We start from the raw sequence: 15,525 nt of genomic DNA on the forward strand, positions 1-15,525 counted from the left end.
TACGCAGAAACTCGAACACGCCAAACGGGGCGGTCACTAGATGCCGGGAATGGGAAAATCGGACGCCGCGACCCGTCGGCCTCGGGCGCCACATGAAGCGGGGAGGCCCAGGCGCTGTTCGACCGCTCCATGGTGGCAACCCGGCTGGTTTGGCTGCATCCGGGCACAGAAAGGGGCGGCTCTGCCACGGGAACGAAATGCTGGTGGAAACCCGCCAATAAACGCCGGTAACCGTCCCCAGAAACCAACAAATTTCCTTCCAAAGACGATCGCTCGACCTCCGGCGCCCAATTTGGTCATTTATTCTGATATGCAAAAACAGGTGCCTCTCGAGGGCTTTTCCAGTTGCTGTGCACTTTTGGGACGCGGCAGCATGGCAGGAAGTCGGGCCCAAGAGAAATCTCAAATGACGTTTAGGTCGCCGTCCCGTCGCCGCCCGGGTCCATAAACGACTCTTTGCAAGCGGCGTGTGACCAAACTAAAGACGGCACACCTTTAAGAAGGACTTCCCTGTCCTGCAAATCGGCGTGAAGTATATTTGCATGTGTTTGTCACGGTAGAGACATCAGAAGAAGAGTTGTTGTTGTTGTTTTGGGAGCTGAGCTCACCCTTCATTGACAGCCTCCAATGGGCTGCTCGGGCGGCCCAGTGCGCATGCGTCAACACTTAGCCAGCAGGTAAACTCCACCATGGCGGCGAGAGGCCATGTGCAGGACCCCAACGACAGGAGACTCAGACCCATATACGGTGAGGAGGGGAGGGGGGTCACGGGTTTGTCGCCGTCCGCGGGTCCGGTGGGACCCCGGGGGGGGGTCGGTGTCACGCCGCGGGGTTTACACCGGCGTGGGTCCGGGGCGGAGGGCGGCTGTGCGGCCCCTCCAGCCGCGACCGCGGACTCCGCCGCCCGCAGCGCCCGATGACAGTGCACCTTCGCCGGCGTGCTCGGAGCCGGGGCGGCGTCCCGGGAGCCGCCGGCCGCCGCGGGGAAAACCCCTCCGCGCCGGGCCGCGGGAGAGTTTCGGCGGCGGCGCCGTCGCCTCGACTCGTCCGGACGGCGAAGTCCTCCGGCGGGGCTCCCTCTTGAAAGTCGAGGTGTTTTCTCCCCTCTGCTAACGGTCGCTATTTGACAGCTTAGCTAGCGGGCTAATGTGTCACACCTAGCATGTCACTCAATGGACGCGCCGCCGCCGTGCGCAGGTTTTGTCTAAGAAAAGTTGCCCGTCCGTGCTGGTCGACGCGTATTTCTGCCGTCGTGACCGCGCCGGGTCCGGACGGACGTGCGTCGGCTGCGTATTTCGGCCAAAACGCTCTGCGCTCAGCCTCCTGTTGCCGCGATGTTCCCAACACTTAAAGGACAATGCTTCATGCTAACCCGGCGCCTAAGCGGCTAGCACGCTAGCGAGCTAGCATGCTAACTAGCCAGCTAACCGGCTAGCTAGCTAGCCAGCTAGCCAGCTGGCATGGAGCTGTCATCCGACTTGAGGCTTGGAATAACAGAAATAATCAACGTTATCGCTATGTTTAAGTCTCCGTGCAGATATAAAGATCATCAATTGCGGAGACGGAGCAATTTATCACCTGCGGTCCGCCCGCTACTTATCTTGAACGGAATACACAGCTTTTCATTGGAAGCTAGTTTGAGTAAGTTGTATTTTAAGTGCAGTCGTTCAGCAGAAGTGTTTGGAAAGTGGAGGAGCTTCTGGACTCACCCTGCTCTTCTTGCACAACCTGTCCAGCCTGGAAGGACCTCACCTGCCTCCCCGATCACACGTGAAGACGGACGCGGTGCAAACCACGCTGAAGTCGACGTTTCGGCACTAAATGAGACAGTTGTGACATTTATCGACGCGAGAATTCATCCTTGAACCGCCGTAATCCATCTATATCTGTTGCTGTGTGTCAGACGGTCAGAACCGCATCTCAAAAACATTAGAGGAAGTGTCTCCCTGCAGAAATGATGACCAACAGCTGCACGGATTCATTTTCGGGGTCAACTTGGGCCAAAAGCAAATAGTTTCCTGTGAAACGGTCCGGATTATCTGCTGTTACCGGATAGAAATATTGCTTTTAACTTTGCGCGAAGCAAGACAAACATTTCCGCCGCATCCTCTGGAAAAAGCGGACGTATTTACGTCCGACATCTGCGAAATTCTCCCGACTTTCCTGGATGTGATTTACACGGGCAAATGTTACCGGGGACCTGAGAAAATGTTTGTTTTTGTTATTTGTTTTGTTTTTCATAGCGACCTCTGTAAATCATGTAGAGCCTCCCACTATCAGCCGTCATGGATGGTTTCTAACCTTCACACGACATGTTGTGTCCAAAAAATTCACTTTTGATTTGCTCGGCCGTCAATTGGAATTCCGAACGGTATCGATAGTCGACCGATCTGCCATTTACTCACCAGCGCGCTCGGTCGTTTTTGCACATTCTGACCGCGGCCGTGACGTTTTTCAATATTTCAAGCAGGCGCTTGAAATATTATATTATTATATTATATATTATCATCTGCCGAAATATAAGAAATCACAAAGGCTGCTTTCGAACGCACGTTTAGAGTCGTCGCGTTCAGGTGGAGAACTCCCGAGCGCAGAGCGGCGACCCGACCGGAGGAGAAAGGGGGCCTTCGCCATCTTTGGGGCGCAGGCGCGAAGCCTCGCGTCTCCCGGCGTGACCTTTTGACCTCCGAGTCGGCGTGAACCCCCTCTTTGCCCCCGACGAGGGAACAGAGAACAAAGTAGACGTGACATAATCGCTGGTCTCTGTCTGGCACGGTTAAATTTGGCAATCAGCTGTCCTGATGAGGCTGAACAGAGCAGGGTGTGTGTGTGTGTGTGAACTTAAAATATGATGCAGCTGCTCATAAAGTCACACACACACAGGCTTTTTACAGGAAAAGGACTCAATTGAGAATTTCGTCAATCACGTGTGTGTGTGAGAAGGAATCTTCCACCGGAGCTGCAGCAACCGACCGCACTCCGGATTTCACGCCTTTATCGGTTTCTGTGCTCGTTTGTTTTTGCGTTTTTATTTTTGACGACCGCCGCCGGCGGGTTCCCGCCGATCATGCTAAGCTAACGGGATGCTAAGGGTGGGATCACGCGTCCGTTTAAAAGTTCACGAATGCATTTATTTCGGCGGCGCCCAGAGGGACGAGGTCACGTTGTCCACGGCCCTGTGGAAGTCTAAGCGGCGGCGACTCGTGACCCCGTCGTCCCTCCCGATGTGGTTCCAACATAAAAACGCGTTTCGATGGAACTCCTTCTTTTTCCCTCCCAACTATTCACCCCGGAGTGAGATACCGGGCGGCTCTGACGTGTGTGTGTGTGTGTCTTAAATGAATGCAGGCCATTTAAAGCAGGCTGTCTCCAATCCTTTCGCTGAATTTTAAAGCAACTCTTCTATATATCATTTATTTTCCAAGTCTTCCATTTAGTTTTGCTGATTTCTAGGCTTTTTCCCCCATATCCACTTTTTATTTTCATTGTTTTTGTTCTTCCTGTGCACGTACATGGAGTTGAAGAAGGTGCCTAAAAATAATGGTTTCTTTTCTAATGTCTTTATGAAATCGTTCTTTCTCTTTTCGCGACAGAACTAGCCGATATCGTCATCAAAGAATGCCCGAAATGTTTTAAAATCACATCCGATGAATGTTTTTTTTCTTTTTCCTGGTGTCGGCGGCTGCGTTGCCGTGCGCGCACGCTATCCAGACAAAGACAGTTTTCACGCACACGTGTTCCGCTTGAGCTAATAAACGTTTTAATCCCTAATCCCTGCACAGGTCGAGTAATGTTTAATTGTGTGTGTGTGTGTGTGTGTGTGTGTGTGTGTGTGTGACCCCACCCCCCCAGATTACCTGGACAATGGCAACAACAAAATGGCGATCCAGCAGGCGGACAAACTGCTGAAGAAACACAAGGACCTGCACTGCGCGAAGGTAGGACACGCCCGAGTTTTAAACGCAGTAGAACCTCGGCTTACGAACGCGGTGGATCGTGAAGAATTGCCCTTCGAACAGAGTTTACGATCCCATTTTGATTGCGGCTGAGAACAAGCATCGCTGCAAGAACGCACCGACAAACAAGCTGGCCTTCAGCCGCGTGGGTTGTAGCGTAGCGGCGGCCGTGCCTTGTTTACGTTGTTGTGTTCTCCCATTCTAAGGCTTTTTTCCTGTAAGCTAGCCCTCGTCGTGCCGGCCAAAAAAGTCCAGAGTGCCCGTGCTCGTGGCGTTAAGAAGAAGTTGAGGATTTCTATCGATCTGAAGCAGGAAAGCTTCGCTGAACGCGAGAGCGGTGTTTGTCGCAGATCTCTCCAAACACGACGACGCGGCGAAGTCGACCATCTGAACCATCCTGAAGAACAAAGATGCTAACGCTAACGCACTCCATCCTTTCGACACATCGGCAAAGCAAAGATCTCAAGTCTTACAAGAAGTAGACGAGTCAGTAGTAGCTTAATGTAAGTCAGCTTGCTGGAGAAAGCGGTGAGCCAGGGTCTCGTGCACGAGAACGCTTTACTTTTGGAGATTTAGTGGCGAAGCGTTTACTATTTGTCCTCCTTACTAGCACTAGCGCGAGAAACCGCCGCGCTCATCATCAGTTTTTCCCAGACAGTCGATGCGTTTGGACTTCAGGAGGAAATAAAAAGAAGTCACTCTGACATCCTGGATATGGGCATGAAAGACAAAGGTGCTCCTCGCCTCCGGGGGGCGGCGTAGTCAAGGCCTTCCAGAAGGCTCAGTTATCTTGACCTCAGATGGACCTCTGCGATCCATTCCTGCGAAATCCTTCACGATTTGGGGAAGCCGTATCCCCCGGTACGCTCACGTTGGGCCGGCGTAAGGATACAGAGAAGAGGCGTTGGCGGTAGCTTGGACTCTTCGGGGAACTGGGCCGTCGCCCGATGCAGTCGGACAGCAGAGGGCAAAGATAAGATAAGATAAGAACAACTTTATTTATCCCGAAGGAAATTGTTGTGCCAGAGTGTCAAGCAAAAACATAACCGTAATAGATAATTGTAGGAAGGAGGGAGAATAAGAAATACGATGAAATATAAAGTGTCAATTGTTGTTTTAAGGTCTTATATACAAAGATTTGAAGATTCCCTTCGGCTGAAGGAAGAGGAATTAAAAAGTCTGATAGCCTCAGGTAGGAAAGACCTCCTGTGGCGTTCAGTGGAGCTCCTGGGTGGTATCAATCTATGACTGAAAGAGCTCCGACAGGACGTCAGTGTCCATGCAGGAGGTGATGGACGTTGTCCATGATGCTGAGGAGCTTCTCTGACACCTGCACCACAGACTCCAGCTCCACTCCCAGGACAGATCCAGCTCTCCTGATGAGCTTGTCGAGTCTGTTGGTGTCAGCTGTCTCCAGCCTGCTGCCCAGCACACAACAGCGTAGAAGATGACGCTGGACACCAGCGAGCGGTAAAACAAGGAGCGTGGACTTTCCAGTTCCAAGCACAATTTTAGCGCCGACTCCAAGGCGCCGTCTTTGTAAGGGTCCACTCCTATGAGATGCAGATGATTGGGAGAACTCATTTAGCAGGTACTTCTACTTTCACTGTAGTGCGACTAGTATACTTGATACCCCTTTTTAAAAACCGTTGCGCTCGCCGCTCGGCCACTTCGGGGGTAAAAACAGGCCGGCGAAGCAAGAAATTGACTAACAAAGAGGTTCGAACGAAATCCCGAGTTGTTGGATCTCTTCGATGCGTTTGAAAACGGCGTCCGCAGGTGCTGAAAGCCATCGGTCTCCAGAGAACAGGGAAGCAGGATGAAGCCTTCGCCCTGGCGCAGGAGGTGGCCACGCTGGAGCCCACCGACGACAACTCCTTACAGGCTCTGACCATCCTGTACCGCGAGATGCATCGCCGTGAGTACACGCCCGTGCACGCGCACGTGCGCGCACAGAACCGCGGCCTGAACGTCGCTTCCCCTTGCAGCCGAGCTGGTCACCAAACTGTACGAGGCGGCGGTGAAGAAGGTTCCCCTCAGCGAGGAGTACCACTCGCACCTGTTCATGGCGTACGCTCGCGTCGGCGAGTACAAGAAGATGCAGCAGGTAAGACGGGCGTCCACGTGGACCCGGTCGCGCGCACGTGCGCCGCCGGAATAACCGGGAGGGTGCCGGTCCTCCTTCTCCACAGGCAGGAATGGCTCTGTACAAAATCGTCCCCAAGAACCCGTACTACTTCTGGTCCGTCATGAGTCTGGTGATGCAGGTAAGACAATAAAGCGGGGCTAGTTTTGCTCCGGGAGGATTTTCTGACTGTCATAAGTCCCTCCGCCCCCGTCCGTCGCCCAGGCCGTTTCCGCCGAGGACGAGAAGCTGTCCCAGACCATGTTCCTGCCGCTGGCCGAGCGCATGGTGGAGAAGATGGTGAGGGAGGAGAAGATCGAGGCGGAGGCGGAGGTGAGTGTCCCGGGTCCGACCGGGTTAGAGCTCCCGCCTCGAGGCCAGAAGGACCCCGGTGCGATTCCGGGGTTCCTCTGGGTTCTCCGGGTTCCTCCCTCTGTCCGAACGCCCTAAGCTGCCCCAGATGGATGGATGACGGAGGGAACCGTCGCATGTATCTGAGATGCTTGGATGAGAGTGAGGAATGAGACGTGACTTCCCAGAAATCACCTCTGTTAAAGCAGGCCAACACTTTCAGCCCATTTTCTGCTACGTGGAGTCCATTCTTTAGCACACGGTGGCTCTACATCATGAATAACCGCAGAAGAACCGGGCCTACGGTAGAACCTCCAACGCGTCGTCCCACCGACTGGGTTCGGAGACGCAAACGAGCCTGGGCGCACCAGCGCGCAAACACACCAAGTCCGAAACAAACAAACGCGTTGTTGCGTAGCCGCTGTCGTGCACGCTACTCCACGCTGTTCAAGCTCTCCTGTCTGAAGGCCCTTCTGTGCTCTTTGGTAAGCAAACCCTCATTTTGGCTCCTAAAATGTCAAGAGAGCTGGTGACCGTGGTGTTAAATTGCACTGGATCTGAAGAAGGAAATCGTAGCTAAAAGAGCAGTGTTCGTGTTAAGGATCTCGTCAAACACTATGACACGGCTAAATCAACGTCCGTGTCATCCTGAAGAACACAGATGAGCTAAAGACGCCCGATGTGGCTAAAGGATGACTGCCATGACAAAGCTAAGGTCTCAAGTCTTAGAAGAAAAGTTATTGTCAGCCTGGATGGATGAAAGCCAGCATTAGCAGGTGGCGTTAGATAGCGTTAGCAGATAGCGTCAGCCGATAGCGTCAGCCGATAGCGTTAGCAGATAACGTTAGCAGATAGCGTTAGCAGATGGCGTTAGCAAAGGCCTCACATGCGAGAAGGCTTTACTTTTGCTGATTTAGTGAAGGAAAGTACTGTTAAGAAGAGAAAAAAAACCCAGAAAGGGTCGTCATTAAAGTTGTCTTCAATTCCTTTTCTGTATTTTTTCCACAAATAAAGCCATCAAGAGTGTGAAAAGAGAGCAGTATGTTTAGGGGGCAGGAGAACGGATCCATGGGATTTACATTGATTGATTGATTGATTTACATTTTGGTTTGCAAACCGAGAGGAATTCACTTTGTAAGCAGAGGTTTTACTGAACGTCTAGGGGGAGGAAAAAAAAAGGAATTGAAATAAAATACTGACCCATTTAACAAAAGAGATGCTCAGATGATGTCATCGCAGTACTTTACTGTGTTTTCTCCCCCCGCCAACTGTGTTGTGTGTGACTGTAGGTGCAGCTGTACTTCATGATCCTGGAGCGCCTGGGAAAGTGCGTGGAGGCCCTGGACGTGATCCGGGGCCCTCTGGGGGGTAAGTAAGCGTATCCCTCCGCCGCCGCCGCCGCTTCTCTCACTGAATAGATCTCGTGGCGTTGCAGAGAAGCTGACCAGCGAGCTTCAGAGCAGAGAGAACAAGTGCATGATGTTGTACCAGAGGCTGCAGCGCTGGCCCGAGTGCAACGCCCTGGCGCACAAACTCCTGCTGAAAAAGTGAGCGCCGCTCGCCTTCCCGTAACGCAAACTCACCGCCCGACGCTCACAAACATCCCCGTTTGCAGCCCCGACGACTGGCAGTTCTACCCCTCCTACTTCGACTCCCTCTTCCACCTGATGGACCAGTCGTGGAGTCCGCCGGAGGACGGCGAGCAGTGAGTGCTCCCTTGTGTCCGTCATCACGTTTCGGTTTGAAAACCCCGCCTCCAAAAAGCCTGATGAGATGAGAGATGAGAAAAACTTTATCTATCCCGAAGGAAACTGTTGTTTGAAAGCGGCCAGAGAAGATGACAGTGTGGTTGAAATCCCCAGAGATGCTACGAAGGCTCTGGGCTGCTGAGTCCGGAGTCTTGTTGAGCTGATGACGTCATTAGTCCGCCGTGCGACGGCAGACGGCGGGATGTAAACCGTTAAGATGATGACGCGGTAAATTCAATTCACCAAATTGTTACTAAAGCAAGAAGAAGTAAATAGAGACACTAAGGTGAGGAGAAACTGGAGAAACCCGAGGCAGCGCAGGAAGTAGTAGTGGTAGATGTCGGAGGGGTGCTTGGTCTCCACGCGTCCAGGGAGTTCAGGGGCTCGGCCAGCGTTATTCTCTCTTAGCGGCCCACCGGTCCAGACTGCCGGGTTGCACTTTGGATAAATTGATTGTGGTGAAGTGTGTCGGACCAACTGGTTGTCCATGAGAAGGTTCCCCTCCCCCCGTGGGTCCGTCACCCGTGTCCGTCCCAAGGCCAGACAATGCAGGATACATGGAATACATGGGAAAAAAGAAGTATTTTTCCTGAATATAATAAATCTAGATAGATTTAATGTCATTTTCATGCCGTTCGATGTTTCTCCAGGTCCGTCACCACACCACGTCGACGGTTGTCGTGACGCCGACGGCCCCCGGCTCTCTATCTCGCCGGACTCGATCCCGCTCTCTGACCTTTAACCCCTCCGACTGCCTCTGGAGATTTTCCTCTCCTCCAAATGACCGGCGACCCAAGCAGGTTCTCCCCGCGCTTGTCTCGCCGTAATCCTAGACAGGATCCAAAATTAACATCAGGACCGTTTCTATCTGTGACATCCATCCGCTCCACCGCTTCCCTCCTCCTTATTCTGGACACATCCAGGTCGGCAGCCTCGCTTCTGTCTCCTGGATCGGCTCCGTCAGCCACGTTCTTGTAGGAGGCCGCGCCCAGAATCACGTGTCACTTCAACCCACTGCTGGCCATTAAATCAGGAGAAACTAAGAATTATTGCTCCACCTGGAAACGCACCTACTCTTTGCTCTCCAAACACCGTATGTTTTGGTGTGTGTGTGTGTGTGTGTGTGTGTGTGTGTGTGTGTGTGTGTGTGTGTGTGTGTGTGTGTGTGTGTGTGTGTGTGTGTGTGTGTGTGTGTGTGTGTGTGTGTGCGTGCAGCTGTACGGAGGGGTCGGTCCACCACACGGTGGGGGAGGTGGTCCGGTTCGTGGAGGAGCGGATCAAGGGCGAGGACGGCAAGGAGTCCCGTTCGCTGCGAGGGCCGTACCTGGCCCGCCTGGAGCTGATGCACCGGCTGAGGGAGCGGGGCCGGCCCGAGGAGAGCCTGCTGGGTACGACCTCGTCCGGACGCCGCCGGGCGCCGCCACCGCCGCCGCCTCGCCCCGCGTGACCGTGCCCTTCTTCTCCACCAGGCGAGCCTCTGGAGTTGATGGTGCACTTCTTCGGGAAGTTCGGGGACAAACCCTGCTGCATCACCGACCTGAAGCTCTACCTCCACCTGCTGCTGCCGGAGCAGCACGTTCAGGTCAGGAGGCGCCGCGTCGCGTGACGCCACGCCGCCCGCCGACCCCCGAGTCACATGTCTCCTCGCGTCCCTCGCAGTTCATCAACCGTCTGAGCGAGGCGGTGCCTCTGGGCGAGTCCGCGGACGAGGGCTTCGCCTTCCCGGCCGACACCGGAGCCCTGCAGCGGCACCTGTGCGTGTGCCAGCTGGGCCGAGCGCTCGGCCTGCACCACGGCCTGGACGCCGCCGGGAAGCTGCGGCTGGTCGGCGAGCTCAAGGCCCGCTACCGCCACGGGCTCAAGTTCGGTGAGCCGTCGACCCCGTCGACCCCCGCGCCGCTCGTCTCCGCTTTCGAAGACGTAAAAATGGCCGACTCTTCTCTGCTCGTCAGGGAAAAGCGCTCTGAAGACGGAGCTGCAGTTCTCCGACATGTACTGCCTGATGGCGGCGCACGTTTACGTGGACCTGTGGACGGAGACGGGTGAGTAGCCGACGCTCGCCGCGCCCGCCGCCCCGCCGCCGCCTGACCCCGCGCTCCCGTGTTTCCAAGGCGACGAGAGCATGGCGTGGCAGTGTCTGGGCTTCCTGCAGGAGGGTTTGACCCACAGTCCCTCCAACGCCCAGTTCAAGCTGCTGCTGCTGCTCCTCTACTGCCGTCTGGGGGCCTTCGAGCCCGTGGTGGACCTGTACCTCAGCCTGGACGCCAAGCACGTGCAGCACGACACCGTGGGGTGCGTCCGGACGCTCGCCGCGCCGCGCCGCTCGTTTGCCGTCCACACTGTTGTCACGCTCTCCCGTGGCGCCGTCTCTCACGCGCAGGTTCTTGCTGACCCGTTACGCCGAGTCGCTGGGCCAGTTCGCCGCCGCCTCCCAGTCCTGCAATTTCTCCCTCAGGTTTTTCCACTCCAACCAGAAAGATGTGAGTCGCCGCCGCCCGCCGCCCGCCGTGAGCCCCGCTCCGCCGTGAGCCCCGCTCCGCCGCAGGCTGACCCTCCGCCTCTGGTCCCCCCGCAGACCTCAGAGTACATCATCCAGGCCTACAAGTACGGCGCCTTCGAGAAGATCCCCGAATTCATCGCCCTGAGGAACCGGCTGAACCAGTCGCTGCACTTCGCCCAGGTCCGCACCGAGAGGATGCTGCTGGACCTCCTCCTGGAGGCCGACATGTGAGAGCCCGCCCGGCGCGCCCCCGCCCCCCGCCCGCCGCCCGCCGCCGCCGCCGCCGCCCGCTCGCACCTTCCCCGACTGCCCAGCCGGAGTCCTGACCGGGATGTTGTTCTGCACTTGTCCACCCCTCCCCGCCCCCCCCTCCCCTCAGCGTGTTGAGTCTGGAGGAGAGTGTGAAGGCCATGTCTCTGTCCGCAGAGGAGGACGACGTCCCCTGGGACACCGTGAGGGACAACCGAGACCTGACGGTCTTCACCTGCTGGGACCCCAAAGAGCGGTGGGTGCTTAAATCTCTAGTGTGTGCAGGAATTCCGCGCCCGCGTCCGTATCAAGCGCCCTCCGTTTGGCCCGGCAGGCAGCTGAACGACGAGCACCGGCGTCGCTCGCTGGAGGAGGAGCTGCTGTGGCTGAGGGTTCGCTCGCTGACGCTCCGCCTCCTCGCCTCCCTGGCCGCGCTCGGCGGCGCCGCCGCCGCGCCGCCGCACAACTCGGAGGTGGCCAACGAGAACGGCGTCGGGGACAGGACGTCCACGCTCGGCGGCCTCCTGACGCAGCTGGACCAGACCCTGCAGACCGCCGGGCAGATGGTGGAGAAACGCACGCAGGTGTGTGTGTGTGTGTGTGTGTGTGTGTGTGCGCGTCTGCTATGTTTGTTTTTTCATGTATTTATTGTTTGTTTTGGCGCTCAGTACCCGTTCCTGGGGCCGCCCTCCACCCGCCTGGCCCCGGCCCTGTCCAGCGGCAGCTGCCAGTGTCAGGCCGCCGCCCTGCAGCTGTCGCTGCACCTGCAGGAGCTGGAGACCCTCGGCCTGGGTGAGTTTTTAAACTTCCCGCTTCGGTCCCGCGCCCGCCGCCGTCACAGGAAGCGCCGGATGTTTACAACCCGACGCAAAACCTCACCGCCGCTTTCCCGCTTCCTCTTTCCTCTCTCCAACAGACGAGTCGTCGGAGCTCCAGACGCAGATCTGCAACACCTTCAAATCACTAATAGTTCAGCTTCAAGGTGAGTCTCTGGCGCACACACACACACACACACACACACACGGGTGTCCATTACATTACATTACATTTGGCAGACGCTTTTATCCAAAGCCACTTACAATAGAGGACAGAAGGACTGCAAATACACTTGCAAATACAAGATGCACAGGAAATATACAGAACAGTAAGCTGGGGTTAGTGAGGTGGTTTTTTTTTTGGACAGACACACACACACACACACTCACACACACACTGCATAGCCTAACTTGCTGCCCAACCTGATCTGGGGCATCAGCGCAGTAAAAAGTCCTGAAAGAGAAGAGTTTTTAGCTGTTTCTTGAAGGTTGAGAGAGATGATGCTCGTCTTGTTGCTTCCGGAAGTTTGTTCCACCACTGAGGTAGTAGAACTGAGATGGCTTAGAGCGAGCAGAAGGTGCTGCTAGTAGGTTTGTATTAGAGGAACGCAGCTCTCTGCCGGGAACATGAGGTCTTGTCCAGGTCCTGCGGTCTCGGCGACGCCTCCCATCCTGTCCTCTCCTTGCAGAAATACTCAATAAATGCCAAGGGGATTTGTTGGGGATGCGGGACGGTACGTTAAAGCCGCGGCCCTCGTTACTAGAAAACCTGATCTTCTTTGTGGAGGTGAGTGTGCGTCCCGTCTCTACGTGCACGTGCGCGTGCGCGCCCTGAGCCGGTCTCCGCTCTGCTCAGACGGTGTCCGTCATCCTGTGGACGGCGGGCTACTGCGCCAAGGTCCTGCGGCCGCTCAAGACCAGTTTACAGAAGAAGAAGAAGAAGAAAAAGGACACTAACACGGCTCTGGTGCGGCACACACACACACACACACACACACACGCTTGCATGCCGATCACCGTTGCTGAGGTGTGACGTCCGTCTGTGCAGCCGGCGGTGATGTGCGGCTTCCAGGAGCTGACGGGGAGCCTGCAGGAGGTTCTGGTCCGGGCGCTGGAGCACGTCCGGGGCCAGGAGGCCGCCATCGCCGCCCTCCGGCTGGCCAGCATCTCCCTGGACGGCCACACGCAGGTCCGTGCACGGCGGCGGCGTGATTCTGAGGAGCATCTCCACGCGTCCTGAACTTTACCTGTGTGTGTGTGTGTGTGTGTGTGTGTGTGTGTGTGGGCTACAGGAGGAGGCGTCGTTCACCTCGGCCGCCATGGACAAGGTGCAGAGCAGCTACCTCCGCTCGCTGCAGGAGGTGGGGGACCTGCTGAGGAAGAGGGCCGAGACCCTGAAGAACCTGAAGATCTGACGGCCTGCAGACCAGCCTCAAGTGTCCCCTGGAACATTTTGTAACTCTTATAGCGCACGCACACATACACACACACACACACACACACACACACTTGTTAGTAACTCACCAAGTTTCTACGGCAAAGTAAGGCGTTAAACCCGGTTTTGAAAAGGAAGGCAAATAAATAAATGAATAAAAAAAACACAAAAAATAGAGCAAATAAGCAAAAAAAAAAAAGAAAAAACAAAGAAAAAGCAGTTTTAGAAGAACTTATTAAATTATTGTACATAGTGACGAGCAACGACCACGACCTTCTGCAGATAGAGAGCAGTGAACCACTATCGTTGGCCAGTTTGCCTCCTCACCCCTCTTCCTTTTCTTCCTTTTCCTCCTTTTTCTTCTTTTTTTTTTCCTTTTATTCTCGTCTTTCCTCCGGCAACGTAAAGCCACGCCGGGATTTCTTCTTTTTTGTCCCTCCGAGGAGGGGGAGGCGGGAGCCGCTTCTGGGAGCGGATGCTTCCGCCGCCGCCTCCGTAGTTGCAGTATTATATCGTTTTTTTTTTTTTTTTGTTTGTTTTCTTTTTGATAAATTCCTCATTTCTCTCGCGAGCCGCCGCGATCCACAGACTTCTCAAAAAAGGCTTGGATGACACCGCGTTGGGTTGTAACACACACATCTATTCAGCCTTGAAGTGACGCCGCATCAGCATTTCAATTCACCCGTTGGTAGGTTACCGTGCGCGGGGTCACCAGGAACCATAATCCAGATTACCGGTCAAAACATATTTGTAGTTTTTTCATGAATAAGGAAAGTGATTCCCAAGTTTTTTTGTAATAACCGCAGCAGTATTCATTGTTTTTAAGAAGACCGGGCGCGTGCGTGTTCGCAGCATCACGCGTTCCAGCTGTTTTACCGGACAAAAATGATTGAATCACACGTTTCACCAGTTTTTTTTTTCTTTTTTTCTCACGTTACGACACGATGCGTTTTTCCAAGCCACGTCACATGACCTCCGCCGGCGTCACCTGTCCTGAGGAGGGCGTGAAACCCTTTCTTAGTATTTGTTTTTTTTTAGGTTTCTTCTTTCTTTTTTTTGTTACCGTATTTTGTTTTGTCCCCAACTTCTTTCCCCCCTTTGCCGAGTCGATTTCCCCTGTAAGACAAAACGGGGGAATAATCGCTCCGTTGACCAACCGCAGACGCGATAAACAATAATAAATATGAACATTAGATTTTCACACATTTAGATGAGCGCTGCCGTTGACAGTTCATCCGTCTAAATCCGGGGGAAACGTTCAAATTCAACGTTTGGGGAAATTCCCGACACCTGCTGAAAAAGCCTTAAATCAAGACGTTACACTAAAATACACTCATCAGAAATTAGCCTGAAAACAACCTTAAAAATCACTTCTGTCCACACAACTTTGATGGGGGAAAGTCTCTCTTTCAGCGGCGCGTCTCTGCATTTTCTAGTTATGTTTTTTTTTGTTTTTTTTTTTTCCTTCCCACCACAAACAAAAACTTGGACCTATTTTGTAAATAAAGAGTGTGAGGAGTGAAAGGACGCGAGTGTGTTTTTCGAAGCGGCTGCGGTGATTTGACTCGTCGGGTGTTTTTTTCGTCTTCCCCTGCAGAGGCGGGCCGGGGATTTGGGGCGGCGGAAAAGTAAATAATCAAGGTCTCGCGAACCGAAAACACAAACAAGCGGACGGTTTACAGACGGAGCTGGTTGTTTATCTGTTTTATCGCGGGAGAATTGGGCAGATAAAGGCGAGAAGAAGAAAAAAACAAATCCGCCCTCTCGTTCACAAACTGCGAGGAAATGAACCGCGGGGTTTGTTTGTTTGTTGTTGTTGTTATCTATTTATTTCTTTGTTTGTTTTTTTCTGTTCAATGATCCTGCTGAAGGGTCTGGACATGAAAGAAATAAAACAACAACAATGGCTGACAATCTGGAGTGTCGTCTCACCATCCTCTTTTGTTAGAAAATGGAAAACAGAAAACACTGGAATGTCAAAAGCTTTTTTTAAATAAAAAGGAAAAAAAATGTGGAGTTTTGTGTCATTTTTATTAAAAAACACTTGCGGGATACGGATGGATAAAATAGGAAGGAATGAATCACCGAGCGGTCAGAATGAAATGAAGTGAGGTTTTCCAAGAAACTGCATTTTGAAATGTGTCAAAATATCGAGAAATTACTTCCAGAGAAGCCAGAAATTGTGACTTAGAATAAGATCACCTTTACAAAAACAAGAAAAAGCACTTGAAGATGAAAAGGAACCTTAAAATGAAAGTAGTGGGTCACCCATTAAGAGTTGTTGTAGATGATGCATTTAAACAGAACAGCTGATTGAATGAGGGCACGATTGAAGAGGTTTTTCGA

General features: G+C 53.7%; 1 protein-coding gene across 2 annotated transcripts; it reads left to right on the top strand.

The window, feature by feature from the left end:
• Positions 1 to 646: 646 nt before the first annotated feature.
• naa25 (N-alpha-acetyltransferase 25, NatB auxiliary subunit) lies at positions 647 to 15,099 on the top strand. Of its 2 annotated transcripts, XM_086152664.1 has the most exons (24): positions 647 to 747; positions 3,853 to 3,938; positions 5,736 to 5,874; positions 5,945 to 6,063; positions 6,149 to 6,223; positions 6,307 to 6,414; positions 7,722 to 7,800; positions 7,868 to 7,979; positions 8,048 to 8,137; positions 9,396 to 9,568; positions 9,650 to 9,762; positions 9,840 to 10,047; positions 10,133 to 10,222; positions 10,292 to 10,472; positions 10,561 to 10,660; positions 10,756 to 10,907; positions 11,060 to 11,185; positions 11,264 to 11,513; positions 11,598 to 11,721; positions 11,846 to 11,911; positions 12,434 to 12,531; positions 12,601 to 12,711; positions 12,793 to 12,933; positions 13,037 to 15,099. In XM_086152664.1, the coding sequence occupies exons 1-24, from the start codon at positions 690 to 692 to the stop codon at positions 13,157 to 13,159; spliced, it is 2,922 nt and encodes a 973-aa protein (XP_086008790.1). In that variant the 5' UTR covers positions 647 to 689; the 3' UTR covers positions 13,160 to 15,099. The 2 variants fall into 2 exon arrangements, 1 of the variants encoding a protein (XP_086008790.1); XR_015106615.1 differs by lacking the exons at positions 12,793 to 12,933; positions 13,037 to 15,099 and having other exon boundaries at positions 11,107 to 11,185; positions 12,601 to 12,692.
• The last annotated feature ends 426 nt before the right edge of the window (positions 15,100 to 15,525 follow it).

This window comes from Fistularia commersonii, chromosome 9 (genome assembly GCF_037954325.1).
Source record: "Fistularia commersonii isolate RoL2024-O1a breed Wild chromosome 9, RoL_Fcom_v1.0, whole genome shotgun sequence".
NCBI lineage: Eukaryota > Metazoa > Chordata > Actinopteri > Syngnathiformes > Fistulariidae > Fistularia > Fistularia commersonii.